This window comes from Pollachius pollachius, assembly GCF_949987615.1.
Source record: "Pollachius pollachius genome assembly, chromosome: 5".
Lineage (NCBI taxonomy): Eukaryota > Metazoa > Chordata > Actinopteri > Gadiformes > Gadidae > Pollachius > Pollachius pollachius.
This window is the reverse complement of record NC_136938.1, coordinates 8,862,101-8,877,873: the sequence shown is the minus strand read 5'-3', so window position 1 is coordinate 8,877,873 and position 15,773 is coordinate 8,862,101. Positions and strand designations below refer to the sequence as shown.

The 15,773-nt window shown below is 45.7% G+C and overlaps 1 protein-coding gene across 4 annotated transcripts in view; it reads left to right on the top strand.

Moving 5' to 3' along the window:
- The window catches only part of LOC307076232 (inositol hexakisphosphate and diphosphoinositol-pentakisphosphate kinase 2-like), a 35,834-nt gene that overhangs the window by 13,638 nt on the left and 6,423 nt on the right, over positions 1-15,773 (top strand). For 3 of the 4 annotated variants that reach the window (XM_079737150.1, XM_079737151.1, XM_079737153.1), the window contains exons 18-27: positions 835-976; positions 1,741-1,964; positions 3,437-3,564; positions 4,259-4,373; positions 4,727-4,834; positions 7,061-7,177; positions 7,998-8,138; positions 8,480-8,573; positions 9,664-9,789; positions 15,458-15,637. In XM_079737150.1, coding sequence (XP_079593276.1) covers positions 835-976; positions 1,741-1,964; positions 3,437-3,564; positions 4,259-4,373; positions 4,727-4,834; positions 7,061-7,177; positions 7,998-8,138; positions 8,480-8,573; positions 9,664-9,789; positions 15,458-15,637 — 1,375 coding nt within the window. The remainder of the gene's footprint in view (positions 1-834; positions 977-1,740; positions 1,965-3,436; positions 3,565-4,258; positions 4,374-4,726; positions 4,835-7,060; positions 7,178-7,997; positions 8,139-8,479; positions 8,574-9,663; positions 9,790-15,457; positions 15,638-15,773) is intronic. The other variant, XM_079737152.1, reaches the window with a different exon arrangement.

The window sequence follows — 15,773 nt, the reverse complement described above, 5'->3', positions numbered from 1 at the left end:
TGGTACCTACCCTGTGGTTTGGTGTGCGTTATTGTGGGTTTGGAATAAGGCTCTGTTCCATTACCTCTTTTGCCATCTCAGCCCACACATTAACAGGTGTGGACACCCCAGGTCAGATCCAGCTTTTGTTGTGATCCAATATGCCTGCCCTCCTCACAGTCGTGTCTGTGGCTCTCATTGTAATCGGTTGTCACAGTCTTGTGGACCCAACCGACGTTGAACCGAAATGGCCCTTGTCAATGTCATGATTTAATATCTTTTTAGTTATAGTACTTAGTTATGTAGCATATTATCCTGGCTACCTTTGTTGTATACGGAATGGGTTAACGTAGCGATAATTATTGCTTTGCGCTTGGTTCTATGAACATCCTTACCGGCAGCGATATATTGTTTCACTTTCTTATGACAAATGTACTTATTGCAAGTCGCTTTAGATAAAAGCGTCTGCTAAATGGGCCTTAATGTAAATGTAGATATTGAGATGTTTTTCTGAAACACAGTAGAGGGACTTTCCTGTTCAATCTGTGTTTAGTTTAACACACGAAACACTTGTTGACAAAAGTAAAGTAATGTTGAATATCGCTAACTCTACCCCCGGTCACATCCACTTTGCACTCTGAGACTTGGAAGCAGAAGCTTCTCCTTTCAAGAATCAACACCGTTTGACCAGGTCCTGAAGATCCGATCACGAATTTGGCAAACTGAGTTCGTGTTCAATGTCCTAATGCAGGCAAACTTCCAATGACAATTGTAACCAAGGCCACACTAGTCACTGCATTTCCATTGATAATCAGTCTCATCAACGTGCCATATTCATTTTGCATATTTCCTCAGCTTGCGCCAACCACCAGTGCCTCTCTGGTGAACTCAATGAAGATTGTGGAGAATCCTGTGGGTGTGTGTGACCAGGTCTACACGCTCATACAGAGTCTCACGGCCCAGATCCGCAAGAGGATGGAGGACCCCACGTCTGCGGGTGAGTGGAAAACAGCCGTCCCTGTAGCGTATGATGAATAATCAATAAGCACCGGGTCAGATGAAACCACACCCGCGGTGGAACAACATCCCCCGCTGCCAAAAGCCAACCCTCCACCTCGGTATTTGACTGTTGGCGGCAGTAGCTCAGGAGGTAGATCGGGTTGGCTGGTAACCCCAAGGTTGCTAGTTCAATCCCCGGTTCCTTCTAGGTGAGTATCAAGGTGTCCCTGAGCAAGGCATCTAACCATAAGGCATCTGTCCCCTTGCATGGTTGACTCCACCGTCGGTGTGTGAATGTGTTCATGAATGGGTGAATGTCAGGCAATATTGTAAAGCGCTTTGGATAAAAGCGTGATATAAAGGCAGTCCGTTTACCATTTACTTCATAAACTCCGGGCTGCTCAGTAAATGACATCAAGTGTCGAAATGTTATCGTTATTGTGAAGAATATATGTGATAACTTTTTAATATATTTTTAGAAATGTTATAAATAATTGTGTATTTACACTGCTTTTTCCCAACTTCCCCTCTCCTCACCTGGCCTCCATCTGATTGTCTCCCATCTCTCTCTCCATCTCCCATTTTATTTTATTTTGTCTCTGTGTCTCTGTGTGTCTCTCTCTCTGTCACTCCCCCTCTGTCTCTTCTCCCCAACGTTGTCTTTCTCTCTCTCTACCCCGCTCTCTCTCTCTGTCTCTGTCTCTGTCTCTGTCTCTCTCTCTCTCTCTCGCTCTCTCTCTGTCTCTCTCTCCCTGGGCCCAGACCTCCAGCTGTACCACAGTGAGTCCCTGGAGCTGATGCTGCAGCGCTGGTCCAAGCTGGAGCGGGACTTCCGCATGAAGAGCGGCCGCTACGACATCAGCAAGATCCCCGACATCTACGACTGTGTGAAGTACGACGTGATCCACAACGGCTCGCTGGGCCTGGAGGACACGCTGGAGCTGTTCCGCCTCTCGCGTGCCCTGGCCGACATCGTCATCCCCCAGGTGAGGGGAGGAGGAGGTAGCCTGGCTATGGCCAGACCAAGCTCAATCGTAGATTGCACGTTGGTCTGGGGAGGCTGCTGTCATTTTCTCCAGCACAAGAGGTGTGATCAACAGGCGTAGTTCAAACGACTCTGTTCGCAATTGGCTCCTTGCCAATTGCAAGCCTCGCCAATGTTAAACCAGCCAATAACGCGCCAGGGGGAAAAGCCAGCTTGGTGATTGGCTCCAGTAAAAGCGGAACGGAAACAGGAAGTAAAGTATTGCTCATCTCCAGCCCCTGTTGCAGGGCAAATTCAAACCGCTGGGCGATTTGAATTTGCTGGGGGGACGTTTGGGGAATTCGCTGGGGGTACCTAGTCTAGGGAGGAGGACAAGCAAGGCCTGTGTGTTGGATAACGTGATTGTTTCTAAGAGACGCAGGACAGGGTCTATGGCTGCAGCGCAGTGTTTTAGTTTTGTCTGACTTTCTCCGGAAAAAGGAGCCAGTATCGAGCCCCCATGATGTCCACAGCCTGCCTGTAGGTGTCCTGGAGTAAGATGCCATGACCTTGCCCATTAAATGTATCTTAAACGCCAACAACAACATCAAACTGATTCAATGCTAGTTGCTTTGGATAAAAGATTTCAATGTTGTGTGGGGCTGTTGCAGCAAACAACAATGAAGTCAGTCACAACCCTTCCATTTGCATGGTATCTTATCTGTGTGAACCCGGGGTGTGTTAGTGCTTCCTGCCTGATCCCCCTGCATGTTTACTGCTTTTCCCTTCCCTCCAAACATGTGTGGTAGGGCCTTGTGTTGGGGTGCATAGAAGAGTGCTCCTGTGAACACGTATTTGATGCTCAGTTACCCTTCCTATGGGTAAATCCCGATCAAAGAAGCCCATTGATAAGGATAATGCCCTCATCGCATGATTATATATTCTTGTAGCGCGTTACATAAATATGACAGCTTAACATGCAATAGCTAGCTACAAACAATAGCAGTTTGTAGTTGCTTTTGCATGTCAAGCTATCATTTTATTATGTCTTCAAAACCTTAGACATCGCCGCAGCATTCCAAATCTCAGCTACAAGATTTACTCAGCCCTGAGAACCTTCTCAATGGTACACACAGACGAGACCGACGACAAACACAAACCCAGTGATGTGTGGTAGGGCTGTGCGATTAAGCTAATTTGATCTTGATGATCAAACGATCTCCAAACTAATAAAATCGAGTTGAAACTATTCCGTTTTTTTTAAGGTATTTTTATTTTATTCATTAATTGTTTAATATAAATTGCAGAACAGCTGGATACATGTTTGTATATTATTTTCTATTTGAACATTTTGTGTATTTTGTGAGTGTTTTCAAACTCAAAAAATAATCGTTAAGAATGATCTTGAATTTAATATTGACCAAAATAAACGCGCCAATGATTTTTTCCATAATCAAGCAGCCCCAATGTGTGGTGTGATTGTGTGATCGTCAGGAATACGGCATCAACAAGGCGGAGAAGCTGGACATTGCCCATGCCTTCTGCCTGCCGCTGATGCGCAAGATCCAGGTGGACCTCCAGAGGACTCACGAGGACGAGTCGGTGAACAAGCTGCACCCCCTGTGAGTCTCCAGGGGCGGCCCGGGGCCGAGGACGGTCTGTTCTGTCAGGGGAAAACACCCGTGAAGCAGCAGTGTTGGATAGGAAAAACATTAGGGGTGTCAGTAGCTCACGAGGTAGAGCGGGTTGGCCGGTAACCGCAAGGTTGGTAGTTCGAACCCCCGCGTGTCGAGGTGTACCTTAGCAACCCCTGATGAGGTGGCTGTCGCCTTGCATGGTTGACTCCACTGTGAATCTGTGCATAAATGGGTGAATGCCAGGCAATGTTGTAAAGCGGAATTTAGATGCAGTCCATTATTGTTGTATTCAATATATTTGCAAGGCCTCATTCACCACCTAAATCGAAATAGGATTGTTTGGGAAAATTTCCTCTGTAATAAGGAGTGCTTGGCTGGTTGACATGTTTGAAGTTTGAGATGAACCGTTCGCATTGTTATATTTTCATTACCTGGGCCAACTGGACAGCTGGCAATATGTGCCAATTTATTGGTTTCATGTTTTCCCTCGAACAAAATCCTTGCTGGTCATCAGTAGGGCTGAACGATTTGGGGAAATAATCAAATTGCGATTATTTCGACACTGCTGTTATACTACATCACGATGTCGGTTTGAATTCAATTAATCGTTCAGCCCTAGTCAACGGACTACAGAGATGTCTGTTTAACGGTTTAAATGTGTTTTTTTGTTTTTTTTCAGGTACTCTCGTGGCGTGATGTCCCCCGGACGCCACGTCCGAACCCGCCTCTACTTCACGAGCGAGAGCCACGTGCACTCGCTGCTGAGCGTCTTTCGCTACGGGGGCCTGCTGGATGTGAGCCCCTGCAATGCACCTCACCCTGAGCCTCACTCAAACACCTCACACTAACCCCCACCCACGCACCTCGACTCACCCTCACCCGCACACCCCCATCCCATAGACATGCCACACACCTTACCCTCACCCACAGGCCTCACCCTTACGCCTTACCCACACACCTCACACTAACCCTCGGCCACACACCGGATCCTTACCCTCACCCAAACACAACCCACCTGCACAGACTCTCCAAAAAAACTCACCCACTCAGACATGCACCTTTACAAATAGGGACCAGAAGTGGATTGTTTGATGAAAGTTGGACTGAAGTGTTGGTTTGTGTGTGTGTGCCTGTATGTCTCTCTTAGGAAGAGAAGGACCAGCAGTGGAAGCGTGCGATGGACTACCTCAGTGCCATCTCTGAACTCAACTACATGACCCAGATCGTCATAATGCTCTACGAGGACAACAAAAAGGTATTTGCTGTTGGGTTCTACTTCCCTTAAAGGTCCCATGGCGTGAAAATCTCCCTTTATGAGGTTTTCTAACATTATTTTTGAGTTCCCCTAGCCTGCCTATGGTCCCCCAGTGGCTAAAACTTGCGTTCCGTGTAAAACAAGCACCAGGTTTCCTGCTCGCCTTTGAAAAAATGGAAGCTCAGGCGCGCTGATTTGGAATGTGGCCCATATGTCGTCATAAGGGGAGCCAAGCTACCTCCTCTTTCTCTGCCTTGCCCGCCCAGAGAATTTGGCCCGCCAATGAGACAATAAGCTAAGACCTTGCGAGCACCACATGTGTGTGTGTGTGTGTGATTACACACACTGTAACGCAAGTGTTGTACACTTCTTTGTTATTTGGATAACCGTTGAGCCCCGCTGCCCGCCGCTGCGAGGCACCACCGCCCGGCAGCGGGCAGTGGGCGGTTCAGTCTACTTCAGATTGATGTGGAAGTGGAAGAACCAGAGACGTCGGAGAACCCAACACAGTCGTTTGTGATCCATAATATAGTCTGGAGGCGCACACAGCTTTTGGCCGTGATAAAATGTATTGTATGATATGTAGGCCTATTAGGCTATAGGATATTATTTAGATATAGAGCTCCAGGACTGTAACGCAAGTGTTGTAGCCCTACACTTCTTTATTGGGATAACCGTTATGCTGTTGGTGTTATGGCACATAACACGTCGGACTCTCGTCTCTGGTATTTCCACAACGAGACTCGTAGTGGGGGTTATCTCAGCCATGGTTGAGAAGGTATTGGGGGAAAGAACTTTGGCTTTGACTCCCTGAAGTACATGAACCAAAACATCGAGGGGAAAGGGATTGTTGCCCGAGATTGTCTCCCGCTTGAGCCCCACTTCCCGCTGCCCGCTGCCGAGGGACCACCGCCTCGGCGTTGCCCGCTGCCCGCTGCAAGGAGGCGGTGGTGCCTAAGCGCTGCCCGCTGCCTTGGCGGCGGGAGAAAATCGGGGTCAATAATCGCGGGCAACAATCCCTTTCTCCTCCATGTCGTGGTTCAGTCTACTTCAGATTGATGTGGACGTGGAAGAACCAGAGACGTCGGAGAACCCGACGCAGTCGTTCCATAATATCTTCTAGAGGCGCACACAGCTTTTGGTCTTGATAATATATATGATATGATATAGATATCTATGTATAATATGATATTATTTAGATATAGAGCTCCAGGACTCCCGAATATTTACAGAACACGGCTAAAGGCTGTGTGCGCCTCGCCATTGCCAAACGTCCACTGTAAATAGCGCATGGTACCGTGGCCGCAAGCTGCTCAGGGCCACACCCCCACCATCCTCCTTGACCCGCCTCTCTCCTCCTCATTTGCATTAAAGCTACAGACACCGAAACGGCACGTTTGGGGAATTCTCAATGTGCGACCGTCTCGTAGTGGCTGTAATTCTGCACCATGGCTGAATTTCGGGATTGTATTCAAATACTGTGTTAGGGGCCCACTAATATCTATAGTTAAGCATCCATAATGTAGCATGCCATGGGACCTTTAAAATTTTCCTCAAATGCTTTAACAAAGTATCTATGAAACTGTATGCACCTATATTTTGCCCGTATTTGATATTTCAACGTGAAATTGACCATGGATAATATCATGAACAAAATTCGGCACTGAGCAGAATGGCGAATGATCAAATTAGGGTCTACCCCGTTGGGAATGACTACATTGGGGACAGCAGTTCCCAGGAGGCTATTCTGTTGCAGAATTTATGTATATTCATTTATTCGTTGCGTCATTTATCGAATAACAGCGCCATGGAAATTGCCCTCCGGTCGACGCAACGTGGAGTATGAGCTAGGGCTGCTTGATTAAGGAAAAAATGTCTGTCAATATTGAAATCACGATTATTCAAACAATTATTTTTGAGTTTGAAAACACGATACATTTATTCAGCATTTCTCTCCATGAAACACTTTGTAACAGAACTTATGGAAAAAATACGCCAAATATCAAAATAGAAAATATTCAATATAAAGTAAAAAAATGTATCCAGCTTTTCTAGGGTTAGGGTAAGGCTAATAATTAAAAAATGTAAATAAAATAAAAAGTTTCTACTCGACTGTTTTAGTTTGGAGATCGTTTGACCCAAAAATCGCGATCCAAATCAGATGAATTGCACAGCCCTAGTGTGAGCTCTCCAATGCGGCGTGTCGGCTGGCCCTTCTCTCCGCAGGACATCTCGTCGGAGGAGCGCTTCCACGTGGAGCTCCACTTCAGCCCGGGGGTCAAAGGGGTCGGTGAGGAGGAGAACGCCCCCACCGGCTTCGGCTTCAGGCCCGCCTCCTCAGAGGTAGTGGCACCCACCACCTACTGCACAACATAACCCAAACTGGTCAAACACCAGTTGGCTCTTTGGTACACTATTTTCTCGCACTGTTTTTATGCACTGTTGAAGCACTTCCTCATGTAAATATTGGCTTGTATAGTATTCTTCTCATATATTGTGTCCCTGCATATATATATTTTTTGCATTTTGTACTTTTTCTAATTTATACTTGTTTTTTACTCTATTCTATTTGTAACATGGCAGTAGTTTGCTGCTACTGGAAGTGCAATTTCCTGAGGGAACCTTCCCGAGGGATTAATAAAGTTCCTTCCTATCTACCTACCTACCTACCTACCTACCTACCTACCTACCTACCTACCTACCTACCTACCTCCCTACCTCCCTACCTCCCTCCCTCCGGAATGGGGTGTGGGGGTTATTTTATAACAGTGCTTGTGTGACAGAGTGAATCAGCTTGCCACGTGTTCCCCTTCCAGCCACTTCAGATTAAATTGTATCTTGACAGGTCAAACCATGTCCTCATTGAAAGCAATTAATGCTGAAAAAGCGCTCTGCAAGATGGAAAGCGCAGCCATTTGCCCTTTCTGTAGGGTAAGGGTTAGAGGGTTAGGGATTAGGGTTAGGGTTAGAGGGTTAGGGTGAGGGTTTGATCCTGTCATCTTGACAGGTCAAACGGGGCCCTCACTGATAGCGATGAACGCCGACAAAGCACTTTGCGAGATGGAAAGCGCTGCCGTTTGACCTCTCTGTCCCCAATGCTGCTGCTGCGTTGGGGGGGATGCATGTGTGTATGTATTCCTTGGTGACGGGCTGTGCTCCCCAGAACGGGCAGAAGCAGACGGACCCGGGCAGCCTGGAGGACCTGACCCGGGACGAGATGGAGGGGGCCGCCGTGCTGTCGGAGCCCATCAGCATGCAGAGGAAGTCCCCGCTGGTACGCAACCGCAAGACGGGCTCCATGGAGGTGAGGCGCACACCAAGAGGGCTCCCGGCCAATCAGGGAGCCTGAACGGACGGGGGTCAATCATATGGCACCCTGGGACTAGCCTCCGCTTGTCGTCCGGCGCGTTGACTCGCCGTCATGCCGTGGTTTATGCATTTCAAACATGGGGCCTTTTCTACAGGGCTTTCTTTTTATGCATTGTCTCTGAGTCTCTCGTGAGACTCTGAGCATGAGAGCATCTCTGGTCGATTCTATACTCATGTTATTTGCATTATTCACATATGCTTATTCATTTTCAGTGGGTTAAGGAATTTTTGTGTGTGCGTGTGTGTGTGTGTGTGTGTGCGTGTGTGTGTGTCCAGGTGCTGTCTGAGATCTCGTCGTCTAAAGCGGGCAGCTATCGTCTCTTCCCCACCTGGACTCGTCAGTCACCTGAGATGAAGCAGAGCGGACTAGGTAGGTGTCTGTGTGTTCCCGAGGCTGTGTTGCCATGGCAACTGGTGTATGCGTGCATCCGTGTCATACAGCCTTTCATTTGTATTGATATACAAAAGAAGCTGTGCAGCTCATAAAGGACTATCTTATCTTATTCATTTGGTGCCGAGACCACCAGGACCTGAAATGTCATTTAAACACTGAATTTATAAATATAGTCAGCACACATAACACATTTTTGTATTGGTTGCTATTTATTAATTTATTTTGGCCAAGTCTTGGTTCATAAGGGTTGAATGCCCTTTTCGGGATTTTATAATGACCAATTCAATATATGTTAAACAATATACATATATCACACTGCATCTACTTTACCTAAATCGGGAATCCACATTTAAACAAAGTCCCCCTCAAATTGCCTCCAAACCAGTTTAAAGCTGGATGTTGAGTGCCGTGGGTAGCCGTGGGATCGCTGTCCCAGTGCCCCCCGGTCCCCTACACATTCCAGGCTGCTTGGGTTTACACGAGCTCCTGGCTCGGCGGCAGCGGCCTCCTCATCCTGCTGGCTGGGCCGGTGCGTGGGGAGCAGCCTGTAGGTCTCTGAACACCTGCAGACAGCCTCCCAGAGGGTAGGAGGGTAGGAGTCACCAGGCCTGGCTCTCCCTCTCTCCCTGCCCTGGGTTTCTTTGGTTGTTTGTGGAGTTTCTTATTTTCTTTTTGTTGTTTCTTTTTTGGTTCCTTCATTCCTTTTATTAAAAAAGTTCTCTCTTGTTCTTTATTAGTATCCTTCTTTTTTTATTTGTCTGTTTGTCTTTGATCTTTCCGTTCTTATTTTGTTGGTTTGTTTGTAGGTTTCTTTTTATTTTGTTGGTTCATTCTTTGTTTTGCTTTTTTCCTTTATTTGTTTCCTTTTTTCTCTCTTTTTTCTTTATACATTTACTTCTTTATTTCTGTCTCTGTATTTTTTTTTTTCTCTCTCTCTCTCTCTCTCTCTCTCTCTCTCTCTCTGGGGGGGTTAGCTGCAGTGAGTCACTGGTGATGAATAACTGCATGTTGAGCAGTAGTGACTAACCAGCCCCCTCCCCTGGCCTTCCTCCTAAAACCCTGGCAGGATCTCAGTGTGCCGGGCTCTTCAGCACCACTGTCCTAGGGGGTTCCTCTAGCGCCCCCAACCTGCAGGACTACGCACGCACAAACCGCAAAAAATACTCCTCCGGCAGTCAGTCCTACAAAGATGGTATGTGTTTTTTTTTTTCTTGTTTAGTCGTTATATATGATCATTTTGCATCCCCTATTTTCAATGTTTTTGTCCAGAAAATGTAATGTTTTACATTTTTTGGTTCCAAAATTAGTGTTTTTTATCACATTCTATCATCCTTTTTAGAGCATTATTTCAATTTTTTTTATTAAACTTTTAATTAAAATCCTTAAATAATATATAATATTTTACATTTTTATCAGTATAAGTAAAATGTTCCGGTGTGCCAAAGAACAATGTCAGTACGGAACTAGTACGCACTACAATATCAACAGTGCACCCAGTTTGCTAAAATAACACAATCGTGGATTGTTCACACAAGTCGTACACTTTTTTTTTTACATTCATTGATATCGTTGTACATCTATAACAACTCAAAATGAAGTGCCAGTAGTGCCGAAAACTCTATGTGCAGTTCTTCCGTGGTGTCTGTCATTGTCCAATAGATATCACTGTAGTGTTTGTCCCCTGACAGCCACCATCCACTGGGTGTCACTGTAATGTTTGTCCCCTGACAGCCACCATCCACTGGGTGTCACTGTAATGTTTGTCCCCTGACAGCCACCATCCACTGGGTGTCACTGTAGTGTTTGTCCCCTGACAGCCACCATCCACTGGGTGTCACTGTAATGTTTGTCCCCTGACAGCCACCATCCACTGGGTGTCACTGTAATGTTTGTCCCCTGACAGCCACCATCCACTGGGTGTCACTGTAATGTTTGTCCCCTCAGCACCATCCACTGGGTGTCACTGTAGTGTTTGTCTTCTCCCAGCCACCATCCACTGGGTGTCACTGTAATGTTTGTCCCCTCAGCACCATCCACTGGGTGTCACTGTAGTGTTTGTCTTCTCCCAGCCACCATCCACTGGGTGTCACTGTAATGTTTGTCCCCTCAGTACCATCCACTGGGTGTCACTGTAATGTTTGTCCCCTGACAGCCACCATCCAGTGGGTGTCACTGTAATGTTTGTCCCCTCAGCCACCATCCACTGGGTGTCACTGTAGTGTTTGTCTTCTCCCAGCCACCATCCACTGGGTGTCACTGTAGTGTTTGTCTTCTCCCAGCCACCATGTTCTTACTCAGAGTGTCATCTCTCATTTTGTTGTTGTTATTTCATCCTCCATCTTGTTTCTAATTTGATGGAATCAAGAGGTTTAAGACTAATCGTAGGTGGAGCTCCTTAGCCACCTTGCTGTTATCGTAATTTATATGAATATTGACCTGTCAAAATGGGCAAATATAAGTGGCCTCGTTATTGGCTGGTCTGTACATGAATTGTTTGGTTGTTCTTGTTTTTATTTGATTTGTTCTCCCCTTTTCTTTGTATGCGTTGGTGGAACCTAAACACTCGGAGATGTTCCAGCCTAAACTGGGAATCATCTTCTGGGTGACATTGTATCCATCGTTGTCTTGTCTTTAACAGTCCATGGCAAAAGAGCCTTAATGTCCTTTACCCATTAGCTGGGTCCATAGCTCCCATCACTCCCATCACAGCTCTCCATGGTTTGAACTCAAGCAGGGGGGCGAAAGGGAGGCAGGGGGGGGACGCGGAGGCTTGTCTTCAAACCCTGGTTGTGTTTGCTCACTTTTTCCTCATTCGTCGTTCTTCATCTCCCTTCTTGAAATCATTTCATCCCTTCCTGTCTTGAAAGATATTCAATCGAAGTCCAGTCCTGAGAATGCAGCGCGAGTCAGGGCCTACTAACTAATGACACACATCACCATGGATCCTATAGCACTCAAATCCAGCAATCCACGTTTTTTTGCTTATTTTTTCATTTTTCTAAAGGCTTATTTTAGTTGAACCCATGTTCCACATATGAGAGGAAATACTTTTTGATTGGGATATTTTTTTTTACCAGTAACTCAGGTTTTACGGTAACATTAGCGTTTTTTATTTCCTCAGAGTTGTTGTCTATGCCGGCAGTAAAACGATTTTCTGTGTCGTTTGCACAGTATCCGACTAATGGTATGTCTGCCCTTTTTTTCAAGTATATTTCCACTTCCTCACCTCCCCTGTGTCTTGCATGACTCAAATACATTAGTTTTTCTTTTGCAAAGCGTTTACATTTTGCTTCTCACGGTTTCCATCATGGCCCAACACCTTTCAATAGTTTCCAGTTTCCATTTATATTTAATTCATTATTTTTAGATTTCAAAAATATTGCAAAAAAGAAATGTAGCCTGCCCATTCGTTTGGACCTCCCTCCTTTAGCACCGCCTCACATTCCCATTTGTACCCGGGGTTCCCACTCAGCTCTGGAGCGTATCGACGCAGACTGATGCTTCTCCGGAGGCTTTTCCACACCAGGATAGGGCTCAGTACGTTTTCTCTGCATGCGTTTAACAGCTATTCTATTATTTGATCTAATCTCCGATAGCAATATTCTATTAAAGGTGACGTATCATACCACCAGGTATGAGTGTGATTAGCCGTTAAAATCTGCCTCGTCTTACATCAAAAGTGGGCGTGTCCACCTAGATGTATGACGGATAGATGAGCAACGTTTGCTACAGTCCACTGTGTAGGCTGATAGACTGATCTATCCAGCACACATCTAGGTGGACACACCCACTTGTGATGTCAGAAGAGGCAGATTTCTAAAACGTCTTACTGTATAATGGCTAATCACACTCACGCCTGGTGGTATAATATGGGACCTTTAAACTAAATAACCCTTACTTACACCCTGTTGATTATCAAGACTACAAGCAAATCAGAAACTCTCACTAAAAAGGTCAGCACTGGGTTCTTTAAAACAGCATGCTCGAGAGTTGATCGGATCTATATTCTTACGGTCTGGATGACCTGACCTCCCCAAGATGGCACACCTTACTAGGGCTATGCAATTAACCCCATTTTAATCGTGATTTAGATTTTTGGGTCAAACGATCTCCAAACTAATGTAATCAAAACATATGTATGACCTCAATGAGCTTCCCCCTGATCTCAGGACAGCATTGCCACAGTAGGTCAGAGCGTAGGGATCTCCAGGTGGGAACCCTGTTTCACATCCTTCATCAGGGCTGTTGTAAATCTGTCACCATCACCCCCAACGATTGAAATCTCTCAGTGAGTGCATGTTTGTATATACAAATATACACACATGTAAACAGCATCAAAAGATGTACAAAGTCCATGTGATAGTCGTCTTGGGTGATGATGGAATGGAGTCCATTTGTCAAGAACATCACCAATGGCGAAATGTTTAACCCTTCCCCTGTTTACGTTAGGTCTCCAGTCTCCAGTTATACTGCGGCCTGTTTTGAGATGCATCAACAATGCATATCAAAACGAGATTTGAAAGCGAAATAAGTGTTAAACAGGGAAACGTTGGCTCAATCTTTGCTGACAGAGAAAGGGTTAAAGCATCGTTTGTCCCTTTAAATCAGTGTCTGTCTTGAATGGCATTTGGTTCCTTGGTTTTTTTGTTGTGTGTTTTAAACTTCGTGAAGAGTCAGTGAACCTTTTCGGCACAAATATATATGCATACATGTTGAAATTACAAGATACGAAACGATGGGAAGGATGTTTAAATCATGTTAGCTATCTGGGATTTTGTTTTCACTTTTCTTTAAAAAGAAAATCAGAATTGCCACTGAATAGTTTTTATTTTATTTTTTAGCATGTCTAGATTGGTTTTCCTGGATGTGGCTGGCGAGAGATAATACCAGACAGGTTGTGATGTATATTTCTTATTTTATATCCAGAGAGGTGATCATGGTTGCCTTCTCGGCTGTAGGATTCGACCTTGGGGATCTCAACTTGTTTACTTTCTTGGAGGAGTATGTAAGTGACAGTTCAACGAGATTGCTTACTCGTCCATATTGAGAACAAAGGCGGCTCTCACCTAACCACGAGATTGCACTTTCAAGACATTGTTTCATGCTCATGTTGTGACTGCGTGGTTTCAAGGTTTGGGATAAACTAACCCTAACTCTGGCGAAAGCCTTCCCACTCCTTCCGTTTCTACCTTTTGGTTTGCAATTAGCAGTGTTATCATTCTTAGTAAGGATCTCAAGTGTTGTTGGAAGGTGTTGCTTATGATGAGTGTCCTGGTTGTATATAAAAGAGTCACCACTTTTGGATGATCGTATAATATGGATCCATTTTTTAAAGTCTGACCCAAAACAGTTATTTAAAGTCAATATAACACCTGAGGCTAAACTTAAGAGTCTAGTTGCTTCCAATAAAGCAGTGTTTATGTGTGTTGCCTGCTGAGCTATCCACAGCATATGCTTACATTACAGAACAGGAGGATATTGAAGCGCGATGATGAAGATAGGAAAAATATGTGCAGATTATGGTTTGAAGGGACATTTCTACCTAACACCAAGATCAGTGTCCGAAGCTTTGGAAGTAAAACCAGCATAAACGTCTCAGAGTAAACTTCAAACGCGACTTGTTTAGTAATACTGCATTTATAAAAGTCGGTACGTACCATTGCACATTTGCCTGCTGCGGTCTACGCTGTAAGATTTTCTGGTCAGTGTATTCTGGCTCAAACACATATCCGTCATTCCTCCCACTCAGTAGGAGTTGGCTGAAGTTACTTTGCTTGAAACTGGAACAGGCTTGTTTGCAAAATAAACACAAAGGGATTGATCCATGGAGGACATATAAAAAGTTGTCTATCTATTTTTCTTGAAATTTCCTATGCTCATCTTGTATGGCTCGTACCTTCGAAACACCTGTTGTCTGATTCTCGATTGCTGCATGCTCCGAGTCTCCATTTCCCAAATTCTTTCACACGACTTTGGTCTTTCACACGACTTTGCACATTTATTTGATCAGAAATCGGTCCATCTTTTGTCCGGGCACATCGCGCTAGCTAGAATCGGATGCTTCAATGAATTAGCCACACTAATACTTCTACGCTATTACTTCTACTACTAAGTGTGCAGTGTTGCCAGATTGGTGACAGTTTCCAGCCCCTTTAAGTAAGAGTAATTATATTAATGATGTGTATTGCCTGCATTATCACATTATTATTAGCTGCCATGCAGGCCACCAATTCAAGCGGTGACTGAGTGAAATGTCGATAATTAAAATCGTAATTTCAGAGACAACATTTCCCAGGGTACATTGACTCTTGTCCCAAAAGGCTACATAGGCTTTCTAGTGGTGGGATTTACTTTGAATCCGAATTTGGTGGTAGATAGACATACAATTTGAAACACTCATGAACATGGTGCTAGTATGAATAGAATCAACCCTGTTGAGTGGTTCAGTTAATGACTTCTGTAGGGCTTTTGAAATACCATATTTGAGTGGAGATAGGGGACATTTGTGTCAAGAGACAATGGCTTTCAGTGTGATCTGCAGCAGAGAAGCCATTGGTTGTCATCACACACACACACAGACACACACCTGCCAGTCGTTCTGCCAAGCCCGCAGACCGTCCTGGTCACTCCACCCACTCTCTCCTCGGTCCTGTCTCTCACCATTGACTCCACCCTGCGTTGAGTTCTCCCATCCTCCTTCCCAATGCTCTGCTTGTCTTCCCTCCCACACACGGCCTTCTCCCAGCCCCCCTTTCCCCCCAAGCTCACATTCGGCCATTTCATGCCCCTTCTTGCACTCTTCTCCCTCCTCATCCTCCTCCACTGTTCTGTCCTTCCTCCCTGTCCCTCCTCTTCCTCAGAGCCCCTGGAGGACCACCATGTGGCCCAGTTGTTGAACCGCTTCTCCATTGACCTTAGCCGTGGGGGGCACCTGTGCCTGGACGGGGCTCTAGCCCACCACCTTCACCAGTGCTCCTACCACCTGCGCCTGTTCCGCAACTGGCTCGTCTCCGGCCAGGATCCCCTAGAGTATATCTACGGTCAGCCCTCCCCCCTGGCCAATCCCTCCCTCTCTCTCCCTCTTTCCCTCCTCCGCTCCGGGCCATCAAGGAGCCTCTGCTTGCTGACTGGTGTGGGCTTGTTGTGAGCGCAGCTGCCGCCTTGTGCCGCTGGCTT